This window comes from Salminus brasiliensis, chromosome 7 (assembly GCF_030463535.1).
Source record: "Salminus brasiliensis chromosome 7, fSalBra1.hap2, whole genome shotgun sequence".
NCBI lineage: Eukaryota > Metazoa > Chordata > Actinopteri > Characiformes > Bryconidae > Salminus > Salminus brasiliensis.
In genome coordinates, this window is record NC_132884.1 from 28,456,813 (window position 1) to 28,472,297 (window position 15,485).

Below are 15,485 nucleotides of genomic sequence, written 5' to 3' on the forward strand. Positions count from 1 at the left end.
CGCTGCTATACGTGTGCGCGCGGTCCCATGGTGTAATGGTTAGCACTCTGGACTTTGAATCCAGCGATCCGAGTTCAAATCTCGGTGGGACCTCGTCCTTTTGGTTGCTGATAAACCTCATAAAATTAACTTTAAAATACGTTCAAAATCATTTAACATGTGTTATTTGTGGCGTATATTACTTGTTCACATGTTTAAAAACGTTATTTAGAGCAATTTAAATGTCAGACCTGGAGACAACGATACGTTTAATTATTATTAATGATAACATTAACATTATTAATCACAAAGAGAAAGTCTCAACAGCACAAAAAGCACAGAAATAGTGAGAATATCAAAACAAGAGCAGAAACTAACATTATAATACACACACACACACACACATATATATATACACCCTTATTACATTAATTTTAGGGTGGTGTATCTGTATCTGAAGTATCTGCAGAAAAAGTGTGTAAAACACATGTACACAATAGACAAACTGCACCTAAAAACACATAGTCCTTCATTAGGTACTGTCAAACGCACATGGCAAGTGGCCACTGAGCACTAAAGAGAAATTATGATCCCAATAAATCCTTAATACATCCTTAATTAAAAGCACTAGGCTGATTATTTTGTGCATTACACAGAGTAAATAAGTAATACAAATATTTGGTAATTTAATGTTTCTATTTCCTACTTAAAACTCATATGTACTGGGTTTATTTAACTCCTTATTCTGTGCTTTAATTCATGCATCTTTACTCTGTAAGGATGTACTACCTATAGTAGGTTTCATCAGTGTTGGGTTGGCCTTTTAAATGATTCACCACTGCTGTGAACAGTTGACTGCATTCAGTTACAAGAACATTAGTGAGGTCAGGTAAAGATGTTTGATTATTAGTTATGGATCACAAACCGTTTTCCAACTCATCCCAGTAGTATTCTTTAGAGCCTCATCACTTCAGAGAACCCAGCTCCTGCCCAAGAGCTTAATGCTGGGAGGGCTTTGTACACTTCTAGCTGACACTTGGCACTGGGCATGGTGATCTTAGACTTGTGCGGCAGAAGATATTTCAAGCTGAAATACTTGTACTTTACAGTAACTAAATTTACTATTTAGAAGAATTGCCTGAATATCTTTGGACAATTTGTGTTTATTTATATCACAACTGGGAGCAGTGGTTAGAGCACTGGGATATTGATAACAGAGTTGATACTTGGATACACTGAGCTGCCACTGTTGTGTTGAGCAAGGTTTGAGCAAGACTCTTAACCTTCTCTGCTCCCTAGGCGCCAAAAAATGGCTCTGCAACTGAGGCTTGTAGTTGGTGGCAGTTTATATCGGTTCCTGTAAGCACTGCCTGCAAAATTACAGAAAATGCAGGAAACGTGGCCTTCAAAAGACTTTATGTTCAGTGCTAAAGATGATCTAGGATGGCATACATTAAGTTATCATCAGTTTAGCCAACCTCCTTCCTGAAAGAATCTTAAGGAGCGTTCAGTGCAGGGGTGGACAAAATACACCTCCTGTACTGTGAAAGTAGAGATACTTTTGTAAAATATTACACTCTTAAAACTAAAAACCTTCAAATGGCTCTTTGAGGGATGCCAGAGAAGAAACACCTTTGGTTCCATGTGTGAGATGTGAGAGTATTTTAAAACCTTTAAATTAGTAAAGAACCTTTATGTCAGGTGAAGCTTCTTTAGAGCTTTAAAAGAGTCTTCACACTCTTATATCTATGTTGTTACAACCATGGTTCCTATTGCAGCTAAGTGTGATTCTTCTATGGCATCACTCAAATAAAGGCCTTTCTAAGAGCATACGTATTCTTTATGCTTCTACCAAGTCAAAGTACAAAGGTACTATGTGTGGTATTCCTGATATTATAGCAATTGCTGTATAATTATGAATTTCTAGTAAGGTCTGTGTGGTCAACACATTAAACTGTGGTTGCTATGGTTCCTATACTGTGGTAAAAGTCTGGTCACTCCTTATTATAACATCTTGTGACTGTGAATAGTCAAGTGCAATAGGCAATATTAGTGTATTATGTTTGTTTTGTACAGTTTTTGAGAAAACATGGTAAGAATCATCATGTTTGAGGTCTTACTAAGGTCTCAGAACTTTGAAAGTAAAAGTATTTAAAATTGCAAAAAGATACTTGAAACATTTTTACCATCCACCGTGGTCCTCAGTGTTTATTTAAGGTCTAAAAGAAAGATTATATGTCAACTGATTTGTCTTGCAAATATTTTCTATTTTTCAACTGTATGTTTGGACAGAGTACAGCTGAAACATGATCAACTGATATCATCAAATTAATGTAATTTGATTTATAAATTAGTTTATAGGTCATTTTGTTTATGCAACAGACTCATCAATTGTACATTCACAATCAGAACTAAACTTTACATCTCCATTTTCTTATTAGAATTCTCCAATATAAGTAAAATGCCAGCTGCCTCATATCCTGCTGAATGAAGCTATAGAAATGGTCCAAAAATAACATGTATAATCTAGTTACATTAACATGCATGAAAAACTCATTTTCTTCTTACTTCCCGGTTTATTTTTGGGAAAAGACATGCCTTACATTATTCATTTAGTCAAGCATGTATTTACTGTATATATTTTCTCCCTGATAACAACCCCCCCCCCTTTATGGTCTCTTGTGAGTAGTGCTGGACAAAGAGGAGGCTACCTATTGGAAGTTAATGTGCTTCTAATTTTATAAACATTACAATTGCATCATTTAAAACAGTGCAATATGTTTTGTTAAATAATCATAGGATTGTTTCATTGTCTTTCATTTATTCTTTCATTCCAAAGAATCACAAAAAAACCTTCAGAAAATATATTAATATATCTGATACAAACACTGATATTAATAACTAGAAAATAAACAAACATACAAACAAAAATAAAGCTTTATGGTCATTTAGTGGCAATCATACTGTGAACTGACAAAAACAAATGCTACAGGATGTTTCACTGATGGATGCAATCACATATCATCTACAATCCCTGATTGACTGACATAACAGAGTTACTCTTGAATGCTCTGACAAATGTGTTGTGTGTGTGTATTAGTAGAAAAGCTACAAATAAACTAAACAGGGAGCAAATATCAATTTCATTCAAATCAAAATAACCGTGTAACATACACAGTGTATTGGCAAGAATGGTTGCAGATCTTACAAAGCAAATGTTCTTGACAGATGTGTGATTCTTGACATTAAAATTAATATACAGAAAACACCATTTTGAGTCACTGCTGTAATTAGATTAGATTAGAATTTAATAATTATATATAGCAAAAAAGGGGTAGAAAAAAAAGCTCAAATAATAAATCTACACAAATGACTCTTTGACCGTTTTTAATGTTATACAGAACCACTTTGAAAAGGTTCTATGAAGAACCGTCAACAAAACGCTACAGGCCCTTTAACCAGGCAAAGAACCATTAAAGCTTCTGAACTGTAGTCGTTTTCAATACAGAACCACGTCATTTACTATAGAAGCATCGAAGAAGCCCTTTTTTCAGGAGTGCACAAATGCTAATGATGAGAAGATAAAAGTGTACTCATTTTTTTGGAGGACATTTTGTTTTTTGTTTTAACGTAGCGAAAGAGTTCAAACTAATACATTTTACCACTTAAGGAACCTTATGGAACATTAAAGAGTGTGAAGGTAAAATACAGATTACCCATTTAATCTTACATTCTGCTCCTTTAATTCAAATCTACTTATAACCAAGCATTGAAGCATGAAAATGTTAAATAATTTAGATTGCTAAAACAAACAAAAACAATACTTCAGTTCGCATGAAACAGCTCAAAGGTGTTCAGGACCACAGGACAAACATCACAGCTTCACATTAGTGTATTTACTGGAATCATGAGGAAGACAACACTAAAAACTTAGTTAATCTTAATGAAAACAACAACAACAAAAAAAATTGAATAAGAATGCAGTTTAACACAGGGAAGCACTGTCAACAAAGCCACTCTCATTTATATACTAATATGAAAACCCTCTACTCCAATCTGATACAATCATACAGTCCCATCACAAATGTAACACACCAATCTACTATTTTACTGCCTTCTAACAGCTTTCTGCATTGAAAAAAACACTTTTTTTGGATGCGACAGTCATATCCTTTCCATCTGTTGGTGCCACCACATCTGTATCTTCAACAAATTCTTCACTTGCAGTTGCTTTCAGCACTACCTTTCAGGTGAAATTGCTCACTGAATTAAAATCACCGGATTTAGTATCTTAGCTGGATTGTCAGAAGGCTTTAAAATGCTAAACATTTTATATAAATACACAATCGTTTTATATTGAATGATAAATACAAACTCATTTATATTTTAAGAACAAATCCATAATTAAAAAATTAATAAAAAATTCTGAACTGTTCCATTCCATTTAGTTTCGTTTACTTTTTTGTCCCTCTTCCTTTCCTATTTTCTTCTCTTACTTTCGCAGCTGTTGTGGTCCCAGCATGACTTTATTGATGAAATTGACGATAGCAGTGGCAGGCTGTTCTGGGTCAAGTTCCGCAAACAGATGACAAGCATTTCCTTGACTGCTACCACTGCGCCGTGCTACAAACCCAAACATCCTGCGTGGAGAAAGGAAGAGAGAGAGTAAGCGTGAGAGGCCAGCCCTTTTTCACTCTAGGAAACCGTACCGTGCCGTAGATCACTCTTCAAAATTGTCTAAAATGCCTGATAGGTGTGATTGTGCCTATTGCACTGTATGGAAGTGAGCTATGGGGTTCACTCACAGTAAGCTCGACTACACTAGATGAGGCAAACATCTCACAGAGCCCCTGCATGCTGAATTCTGCAGAACTGATTAAAAATGACCAATTAACAAAACCAACAATCGTGATGCAAAGCAGAATTAGTCTGATTTTCACTAATCATATCTATTTGAAAACTCTATGATCAAAATACACTGCAGAATAAAACACAAAAAAACAGAAAAACAGATTCATTTTCATCAGTAAAAAGCGAATTTGTGCCAAATATTTGGTAACAACATCATCCTCTGAGGAACAGTGAGTAACCCCTTCCGACGCCCCCCTACCCCTATGCAATTATGCTCTTGTCCCACCCACCCCAATCAAACTATACTCTTTATTACTATCTGTCTGTTTGGTGTCTGATGTTTGTGTCTTTAGTTTTAGCACTGAAGCTACAAGGCTTAAAGTAATCTACACTGTGTGCAGAATTATTAGGCAAATGAGTATTTTGATCACATCATCCTTTTTATACATGTTGTCCTACTCCAAGCTCTATAGGCTTGAAAGCCAACTACCAATCAAGTAAATCAGGTGATGTGCATCTCTGTAATGAGAAGGGGTGTGGTCTAATGACATTAACACCCTATATAAGGTGTGCTTAATTATTAGGCAGCTTCCTTTCCTTTGGCAAAATGAGTCAGAAGAGAGATTTGACGGACTCTGAAAAGTCAAAAATTGTGAGATGTCTTGCAGAGGGATGCAGCAGTCTTGAAATTGCCAAACTTTTGAAGCGTGATCACCGAACAATCAAGCGTTTCATGGCAAATAGACAACAAAGAAACGTGTTGGGAATAAAAGGCACAAAATAACTGCCCATGAATTGAGGAAAATCAAGCGTGAAGCTGCCAAGATGCCATTTGCCACCAGTTTTGCCATATTTCAGAGCTGCAATGTTACTGGAGTATCAAAAAGCACAAGGTGTGCGATACTCAGGGACATGGCCAAGGCAAGGAAGGCTGAAAAACGACCGCCTGTGAACAAGAAACATAAGATAAAACATCAAGACTGGGCCAAGAAATATCTTAAGACTGATTTTTCTAAGGTTTTATGGACTGATGAAATGCGAGTGACTCTTGATGGGCCAGATGGATGGACCTGAGGCTGGATCAGTAAAGGGCAGAGATGGGTATATATTTGTTTTTTATTAAGTTGCCTAATAATTCTGCACAGTAATAGTTACCTGCACAAACAGATATCCACCTAAGATAGCCAAATCTAAAAATAACCCACTCCAACTTCCAAAAATATTAAGCTTTGATATTTATGAGTCTTTTGGGTTGATTGAGAACATAGTTGTTATTCAATAATAAAAAGAATCCTCTCAAATACAACTTGCCTAATAATTCTGCACACACTGTACAGTACATGCCTAAATCATCATACACACAAGTTTCTATGGGTTAATTTTTGATGATCAGACAAAATTAAAAACTTCCTACTTGCATCCTACAGTGTAGCCACAATAGACAATAGTCTCTAGAGTGAGATATTCTGATTTTAAGACAACAACCTCAAATGTTTTTCAACTGGAACATTGAAAAACTACAAGACAAAGGAACAGGTTCCCAAGGATAACGCTGGATAATGCTAAAGGAAGCCAGACAGCTAACATTACTGCTAGGGGGGAAAAGTATTTGTATGACATATTTGCGTAATGCACTGTAGTGAGAGAACACTGATGGACGAAAACACAAAGGAATATGAAATCATTCATCTTGAGACGGAGGGGATGCAATGCTGGGCTGCAGAACATTACATAAGATGACAAATAGCGCAGGTTGAATGTCTTTGTATGGCTGGGATATTTTTTGAGAAACGCACACTGCTCACAGCACGCAAAGCAAACAACTTCACACACTGGACAGCATACATAGACTAAGATGCTCATAGATGCACTTGACAAAACAGCCCATATGCAGGACTTACTTGTTGGATGTTTTGTCAGCATTAGTCCACCTGGCACACAGAAGCACACATACATATACATATATATATATATGCAAAGCAAGCTGAGCAAGCAAGAAAACTGCATGACAGAGAAAGACACTGGCCACAACAAGAACATTATAGTAAGATGCAAACATCTACATATACCTATTCATATAAAAATAATGAACAAGAGCTGCCAAATCCATGACAGCTACCATAATTAACCAAAACCATTTTGGAAATGCAGGCATTTATTACAGTATGAGTTAACAATGACTAATCACGAGAGGCCTTTTCTTGCCATAGACTTGAATGCAGTTTTGAACAGTCATGAACATAAGACTCAACAGTATGTCCACCCCATTCCTTCATTAAAATTTGTGGGAGGACTAATTACAGCAGTTCTCATTACTGCATAGTACAGCTCTGTAAATGTGAGATCAAAGTTTACCTTTGATCCTGTGGATCCACACTGCTGAAAGTGACACTATGGATAGGGTAATGCCTCCTGAAGAACAGCCTGTGTGTAAATGGATAGGACAAGGAAACAGATGGAAATACACTGTTGACTGTTTAGCCTCAACAGATGCTATGTAGTGGATGTATGTGTGTGTGGCACTGTACATATGTGTGTATGGATGTACCTGCGCTGATTGTCTGTAAGAGTGATGCCCTGTGTTGACACTTTAAAGTGGACAATGGTTGCTGATGGGCAGTCCTGGGTCAGAGTGCACTTTATTGCCTTGGCGATAGCTTGTGGCCCAGTCAAAGACTCAATGTCCACCGAGTTCAGGTAGAGAACGTTACAGGCTTAGACAGAAAGAGACTGAGAATTACTACACAGAAAGAACATTTTTTTAAACAGTCATTTTCACCCATTGCCACTGAAACTAGCAAAAACAATGCAGGCACTGAATTTTGACTGAATCTCAAACTCTAATGTAACTAATTCAATTTGGTAGTAAATTGGCATTCTGTGCTGAAACACATGTTAAATTCAAAAATAAAGCATGATAAACAGATCTGCACCAAAGGATCAGTAGATTAAACACTAGATTAGACAAGATAGACACTTACCAGCCCCCTGTTTGAGCAGATCTGCAGCTGTGCTGGTGTTGGTGCCACTCTGCAAATCCTGCATTTCTCCTACAAGATCTAGAATATGCAGACCAACAAACACAAATCCCCTATAAACACATATTTGAGTTCATGCTTAAGTAAATTGGCACATATTGCAGGGGTTCCCAATCCCAGCCCTGGAGACCTCACACTGTTGTGTCCCGAAGTCTAGGCCGCAACCGAGGTTAGACATCCCTCGCTAGCACTGGTATACAAAGGCTCCTCCTCAGAATTCATTTGCACACATCTGAAAAGTCTGTATGTCCTTCTATTTCTCAGAAACATAACTGCCTTCAGTGACGTAATGACCAAGCAATGCAGCATTTCCTGGTTACAGCCCAGGCTTTGGGACGCAGCTTTTGTATTTTTGTGCTCACCCTTATCTAGCACATCTGATTTAACACAGTAACCAATTAATAAGCTCCTCATGTGTTAGGTCAGATGGGTTACAGCAAGAAAAGGACAGGCTATGTCCACATATATCTGGATAATTGACAAAACCAGAGATTTTCCTCCCTCTATTTTTGATCCACAAAAATACTTGCATGACCATGCTAGCCCTGTATGAGGGGACAGTACCTCATAAAGAGAAATACCAAAATACTATGAAGAAAGAAGAAAAGGAAGAGGTTGCATCCACATTACACATCACTCCCTATGTAGTGAACAATGCAAGTTATGAAATTACTGATTCTAAATCTAAATTGAGCATTATAGATTTTTAATAGAACAGTATTTACATTTATTCATATGTCAAAATCTGAAATCTCGTGCTATCTGTGTGTAGACAATGTGCATGTATGAGACAATGTATTAGTTATGTGATTCACAGTACAGGGAGTAATGAGATATTTGAGATTCAGTCAGAAACATGCATGTGTTGTGAAATTAACTCGGTTTTACCCTTCTGTATGACAATGCTATTCAAAAATCTCCACCTTGGAGAGGGTTTTCTAAAAGCTGTATTGTTAGTGACCAAAAACTGTGTTTTTGTGTGGACGGGAGGCCAAAACGCAGACAAAAACCTAGAAATATCCAGATACGTGTGGACGGGGCCTAAGATGTGCAGAGCATGGGGACCACAGGACTAGGACCAGGATCAGGTGTGATGTGAATAACAGACCTTTGTCTGGGATGCGCAATGTACAGGGCAGAGAGACAGGTACGATGGAGTGATGATATACTAGTGCAGACAGAGAGCCTGCAAATGAAAAAAGTGCAGAGATGTCAGAAACGAGCCTACAGGGGGCACTGACATCAACATAGCCGAAAACATTCCCTCTCACCAAAGTAGGTTTCGTTGTGACAGCCTTTGATTTTTACTCCTTTCGCTCCACTCTCAATCAAGAAGTGCCTGACCAGCTGCTCCTGAGAGTTGTAGGTGCTGACATGGGTAATGACATGGGATGGGGGTATTGCTACTTTGAGGGCCAATCCATATGCACCTTGGAATGATTTGCTGTCCCTTATCAGGAAACAGCCAGGCTCCTTGTCCTTCAGAACAGCAATTGCTAGAACGCATTGAAAAACACAAAATAAATGAGGTCATATATACTTGTAACAGAACAACTGTGAATGATTTGCTCATTTCTTAACAGATATGCATTAATTTATGTGATAATTTCTCTCACCCTGGTCTCGGGAGATGCCAGGCTTGTACCAGAACTTAGAGCTGTCCTGCACAAACCTGGAGCTAACACGGTTCTCTTGCTCCCCTACTCCTTTAGTGGGTGCTCCTTTGTGCCTGGAAGAGGGAATCAGTTCATTTGCAGTGGGTGGGATGGTGACCTGTACTTTGGGGGAAAAGTTGGACAGTGCTGCGGAGGTGCCAGAAGGGGGCTCCTGAGAAGGAGGGGCATGCTGTTTTTCAGGGAGGGGAGGTAGAGGAGGAGAGGCAGGAATAGTAACTTCAGTGTATCCTGTGTATGGAACATGAGGAACTGTTAGGAGAGGGTAGCTGGGTGATGCTAATGGGAATGAGGGTGTTATATAGCCATCAGGGACTGGAGAAGGAGATCTCAAATCATTGCTGCTGCCCTCCTCATTGGATGAGGCTCTGTCCGTCAGAGGGGTCAGTCTATGACCCTCAGCACCGATGGCAAGTAAAGGAAGCTCAGAGGAGGAGCTTCTCTCTGAAGCACAGGTAGAAGGTTGAGGAGATGATGAAGAGGATTTGAGGATTGGTCGTAGACATACATCCTTGTTCTGTTCCATCTCTTGGCGATCGTTGTTTGCAGGCAGCACTGAGCTGTTCTCTTGTACTTGCACAACAGGTACGGGAGACTCTGTCCCCAGAGATGTGGGTGGCAGGTCGGAGTTTGGGCGATGATCACTTGAGAAGGTTGTCGAGGATGTGGACTCTGTCACAGCTGGATCCTTTGTCTCAGAGTCCTGTGACTCTTCGATGAGCTCAGCCTCCATAGGAGCAGTGCTTTCTGTAAAGGCATGTCTGGGAAAAGGCTCTGCTTGCGTGAGGCCTCTCTGGTCTGGATCGTCTTGCTCCAGTGGTGCTTCTGCACTAGATATCACAGAGGAATTCTGGTAAATGCTGAGCAGTGGACTGAGTATATAAGCACATCTATTAGTCTAAATCCACAACTGAGCTTTTACTGCAAACACTTAAATATACACAAGTGGACACAGACACATCATCTACAGTACGATGTAAGGGATATTTCAAGGTGGCAGAAACTGATATTACACCCACCTGTTTTTGTCTTTCAGAGAAAGATCCTCATTGTGATCTTCCTCCAAGTCTCCTTGGGGACTTTTTGTTTCTGAATCATCACAGACGTGCACAAAATAACACATCATTAGACAAGTTTGAATATGACTATGTCATGTTACAATACCTGGCTCAACTAATACCCTCCCATCTACAAAACCACCTAAACTCTATTGCTTCTGTGATCCATGCCATGTGTCATACCTGTGTGGTTGCAATGGACACTGTGTTCCACCCCAGTGGATAGTGGGCTCTGGACATATGAATGCTGGGGAAGACTGGCTCTTTTTGGGGATGGGGTGAGAGCCAGAGGAGATGCATTTGGAGAATGGCCCATGGATGCATAGCCAGGACTCTCTCGAACCCGGGAAGGGGAACAGGGACAGGGAGGATGGGGGCTATGGTAACCACTGCTGTGGGGGCTTGGATATGAACTGGAGGGGCTGTCTGGTCGCTGGTCCACTACATAGACAGGAGGGTCTTGTTTAGAGAGAGAATGGCAGTGTCCATGTCCATAAGATGACATTGTTGGTGGCACTGCTGTTCTGTGCCGCCAGTACTCTGCCCCCTGAGCTCTGTCCCAGTGAGACTCCATCCCTCCATCCCTAGCCCAGTGCACAGGCCCCTCCCTCCTGCAGCCAAACCCTGCATCTCGAGACCAAGGGAGACTTTCAAACTGGTTTACTCTGAGAGAGTGGAGGGTGAGGTCATCCGACAGGTGGGCACAGTCCCTGCAGGAACAGGAAGTGGGTGGAGCCGAGCTGAAGCGTAAATCACGGTAAGGACTGGCCGGTAGTGACTGGTGGGAGGGGTGAGGGGGTGGAATGTGGGTGTGGCCATGAGAGTTAGTGGAGCAATGGAACAGAGGGCATACTTCCCCAGAATAAAACAAACGAGTCTGTGCAGGAAGTGTGTGTGCATGGGAAGAGCGAGTAGTGCGCATAAGTGGCGAGTGGGTGTGTGCATCTTGTGATGGGTATGCATAAAAGGGCCGGGCTGGTTGAGAGCAGGTGTGATGTGGACAGCGCCCTCTATTCCATGGGAGGTCTGGCTGAGACACACACACTTCATGGACAGTCAAAGGGGACGAGGTGAGGCTGCAGGGGAGAGTGTGGTGTTTGGGACGAACTGTTTGAGGGTGTGCCCTGGGCAGGTCAGGGACACAGTATGCTTGAGGCTGGGAGTATGGGCGCCCACAACAGGAGCTGGCCATTCGGTGCGGAGAACATTCACCATCATCCAGTATAGCTGTCTCTCTGTCCCTCTCTCTTTCACTCTGTCTCACTTGGACCCTCTCTCTGTCATCTCTGTGAGGTGGAGGCAAGGGAGGCTCCTCCAGAAGCTCAGAGGGGGTGGAGGAGTGTCCCGAGTCTGAGCTGGGAGAGATGGGCTGGAAGGGCTGGCTGGTGGTGGGAGTGGAAGGGTTGATGCCAGGTTTGCAGCTGTAGGAACCGGAGCCAGGATTACGACGCTTCTTCACCTGAGCATACAGGCTTCCATCCAGCGGCCCACGAGTGTGACAGATATCTACACAACATGTAAAGACAAAGGAGAAGTTACTTTGTGTGTGTGTTTATGTGGAGTGGAAGATTTAGGCCAATGGTCCTGGAGTATTTCTGTCCTGCATATTTCAGTGTTTATTTGCATTAATTTTCTTATTTTAACCTCACGTCAACCTCAGTACTTGTCGAACTTGACAATAGTACCTGGCTCAATGTGTAAGCTGGAAGGTCAAGTGTGACCAGTAAGTGTGTTTTATGTGCATACAAACCCTCTATGCTGTCCTGGTGATGAAGATTAAAGTTTTCATATGAGTCCCAGCGCACTACAGGATCTGCACAGCTGAAATCCATGCTGCCCCCAGGGTCATTCTCCAGAGCATCCCCTCCTGCACACAGATACATAATTATAATAAGCCTCTTAATTCAGTTAAAACTGTCTGTAGTCAGTAAAGATGGACAGAGGTCTAATGAAGGGATGGGGATGATAAAAATGGCTTAATGAGCACCTTTGGCCAGTTCTGGACTAGTGGAGAAAGCCAATTCTACAGTGGCATCAGCTGGGTACCGCTCATCTACAACCCACAAAGACAAATAAAATGACATTAGTACCTGTTTTATGAAGGAAATGATCATTTTTGTGTGCATGCATATGTCTATACCTGTGCATGCATGGTCAAGTTCCCCTTTGCCAAACCACAGCTGAGCTCCGTGAACTGTACAGGTATGAAATTGTACTCGAAACACACACTCCCTCTCACACATGCCTGCACGACGATGATAACACTTCACCTGGGGTGGGTGGCACAAAAGGGGCAAAAAGAAGCGTGAGGAGATTCTTTCAGGTACTTTAATAATGTCATATATGGCTTTTATATTTTTGGTAGTTGGATAGTGTTAGTGAGCTTATTTATGGCACCGAAGCAAGGATCCTTTATCATGTTAAAACTGTAGAATATTCCTTACCATAATGTCCCCCTTCAGCTGTAGAGCTGGTTCAATACTGATACGCAGTGTTTTGCCCCTGGACTCTTCAATATTGCTACAGCACACAAGATACACAAACAAAGAGGTCACACATATAGTGGTCATATATCTACATATCAGACTAGTGAAACAGTAAAAGAACAAGCAGATTTACTATATAGCTGAGGTATACACCAGCTTCAGAGACTGGTAGATCTTCAGGAAAGGCGCATAACCTAAGAAAATAAAAAATAGTGTACATCAGTTTATGGTATTTGGTAGGCTATTTCCAAAACTATTTCTAACATCATACACAACATGTCTACTGTATGTGTATACCTCCACCTGGCTGGTAGTTTGGTAGTGCTGGAATATGAACTTGCTGCAGGAGCAGAGGAGAGCTGTTTATCTTGATTGTGCCCGACAGAAGCCCAGCAAAGTAATAAATATACCTGTCGGTAATAGAAAATACAAGTAATCAGGTAGTATTCTATAGATGATGTGCTCTTTTGATTTTCAGGTCCAAAAATCCATCTCCTTATCTACTTCTTCCTGATCATGGGTCTCTCATTTAGCCCTCTAACAGGCATTGTAACTGCACGGTAGACCCTTTTCTCATGATCAAAATTGCTGTAAATAAAAAAGCCATCCTTTAGCTGTTCCTTAACCTTATTTCCCTCATTGAATAGAATGTGCATCAGTTATTATATCCACTGTGTTGTAATGTTGTAAAATGATTTCACTGTCTGAAAGCTGAGAAAAAACAGAAGTACATTGACACACTGCAGCTCTTGAGTCATTCACTTCAAGCTACACAGGAAATTGATCAAATTTCATGATCTACACCCCCTAAGAATGATATTTTTGTTGAATGCCAGAAAACATTTTGGCCAGAAAAGCTTGTGTGACTGCTCAGTTAAGTTGCTCAGCATTGGATGCTAATGCTAGTTCAGCATAAATAGCACACAAGACCCTATCATCCATTTTCATGCTGGACTGAATTGTATGTGTTTTGTCTTTAGATTGACATATTTTAAAAGCTATTTTCTCTTCATATAATAAGATATGAGCTAGATACACTCAGTATTTCTGCCATAGCCATCAAAGCTGAACCTCATAGAATACACTGTGTACTAAATAGTTATAGCTACAGCTATCTAGACTATAACAACTATATCTATCAGCTATAACAATTAGATTTTACTCCAACATGTATATGAGACTATAATTGAAGGGATGGACATGCTGTTCATGTTTTATGTAGTACAGGTAAACTCGATTATATTTTAGTTCTTTTGTATTGCAGTGACAGGTTCTGCAAAAGTTGTTAGTTCATGCCTAGAATTACCCTGACTGGGCAAGTCAACCGGCTGGTGCTTATCTGTTTCTTTAAAAAGTTGCTAAATGAAGACATGAACACAATTTCACATTTTTTTTTTGTTTTGTAATGGGAGTTCCTCTAATTCCTCTAATTATCATTGCATACCTAAATTATGCTCTTGCCCCTGAACTCTCAATTGCAATGCATTTTATTCAATTATGACCATAAATATAAATGTCACCAATGCAAACTGAAGAAGCAAACTTCAGACATTAATCTCAATTTAGCTGACTGATTCATCGATTTGAGGTCAATTATTTTTGCGAACTGTGCCTTTAAGCTTGTGACAGTACCTGATTGGAGAGGCTGTAGGGTGGGCATGGCGAGCACATACCTGTTTTGTGATGGCTGTAGAGAGGGGGAGATTTTGTCCTCACAGAATTTTCTCATGGCAACAGTGGTCAGTGCTTGCTCTGCCCTGCAAAACCACGAACATGTGGAAACGAAGCTGTCATAACAATGTGTGCGCTACCACAGTAAGTCTATAAATTTGCATGTGTGTGTGAGTGTTTACCCAGCTGAGATCTTGCTGTAGTGCATGTAAGCTGCTATTATCACTCCTGTTTTTCCTTTGTTCCCCTGATAAAAAAGATGAATAGACATGAATGTATTTGTTATTGATAGACATCAATAAAGTAACAACAACAACAGTGGTCTTGGAGAACTTGGAGATCTTTTCTGCATGTATTGTTCTCCTGCTCTAACACACCCATTTCAACTCAGGCAGGCCCTAATAGTGAGATTATTAGTTGGACCAAGTGTTTTTTAGAGCAGGGAAACCGCCAGGCACTCCAGGACAAGGGTGGGGAAATAACTGAACTGGTTTTCAACAATTTCAAGCACACAATAACCATAAACCCTTACCTTGCAGTGAAGAACGACAACATTGCAGGGGTCTGAGTTTAGCCAGGCCTCCATAGCTTTACATACAGTGCATATTTTATCCAAAGGAGGAGCATGCAGATCTGGCCAACCAAACTCCTCCACCTGAGAGAGAGAGCAGAGAGAGCAAGACTAAACTTCAAAATGAGCTTTGAAAAATGAACAGAAAAAATAGTAAT

At 40.4% G+C, this 15,485-nt stretch overlaps 1 protein-coding gene and 1 non-coding gene across 4 annotated transcripts in view; one reads left to right on the forward strand and one right to left on the reverse strand.

The window, feature by feature from the left end:
- Nucleotides 1-21: 21 nt before the first annotated feature.
- trnaq-uug (transfer RNA glutamine (anticodon UUG)) lies at nucleotides 22-93 on the forward strand. The gene has a single exon. It is a non-coding gene; the product is annotated as a tRNA-Gln (tRNA).
- A 2,748-nt stretch (nucleotides 94-2,841) lies between these two features.
- tns2b (tensin 2b) overlaps nucleotides 2,842-15,485 on the reverse strand; it is a 28,835-nt gene continuing 16,191 nt past the window's right edge. For 2 of the 3 annotated variants that reach the window (XM_072684405.1, XM_072684407.1), the window contains 19 exons: nucleotides 15,289-15,411; nucleotides 14,939-15,003; nucleotides 14,759-14,842; nucleotides 13,383-13,495; nucleotides 13,219-13,279; nucleotides 13,044-13,119; nucleotides 12,740-12,869; nucleotides 12,587-12,652; nucleotides 12,350-12,466; nucleotides 10,783-12,105; nucleotides 10,561-10,630; nucleotides 9,485-10,371; nucleotides 9,140-9,364; nucleotides 8,977-9,054; nucleotides 7,812-7,889; nucleotides 7,379-7,544; nucleotides 7,186-7,254; nucleotides 6,732-6,761; nucleotides 2,842-4,619 (listed from right to left, as the gene is read on the reverse strand). In XM_072684405.1, coding sequence (XP_072540506.1) covers nucleotides 4,472-4,619; nucleotides 6,732-6,761; nucleotides 7,186-7,254; nucleotides 7,379-7,544; nucleotides 7,812-7,889; nucleotides 8,977-9,054; nucleotides 9,140-9,364; nucleotides 9,485-10,371; nucleotides 10,561-10,630; nucleotides 10,783-12,105; nucleotides 12,350-12,466; nucleotides 12,587-12,652; nucleotides 12,740-12,869; nucleotides 13,044-13,119; nucleotides 13,219-13,279; nucleotides 13,383-13,495; nucleotides 14,759-14,842; nucleotides 14,939-15,003; nucleotides 15,289-15,411 — 3,909 coding nt within the window. In that variant the 3' untranslated portion in view covers nucleotides 2,842-4,471. The remainder of the gene's footprint in view (nucleotides 4,620-6,731; nucleotides 6,762-7,185; nucleotides 7,255-7,378; nucleotides 7,545-7,811; nucleotides 7,890-8,976; nucleotides 9,055-9,139; nucleotides 9,365-9,484; nucleotides 10,372-10,560; nucleotides 10,631-10,782; nucleotides 12,106-12,349; nucleotides 12,467-12,586; nucleotides 12,653-12,739; nucleotides 12,870-13,043; nucleotides 13,120-13,218; nucleotides 13,280-13,382; nucleotides 13,496-14,758; nucleotides 14,843-14,938; nucleotides 15,004-15,288; nucleotides 15,412-15,485) is intronic. The other variant, XM_072684406.1, reaches the window with a different exon arrangement.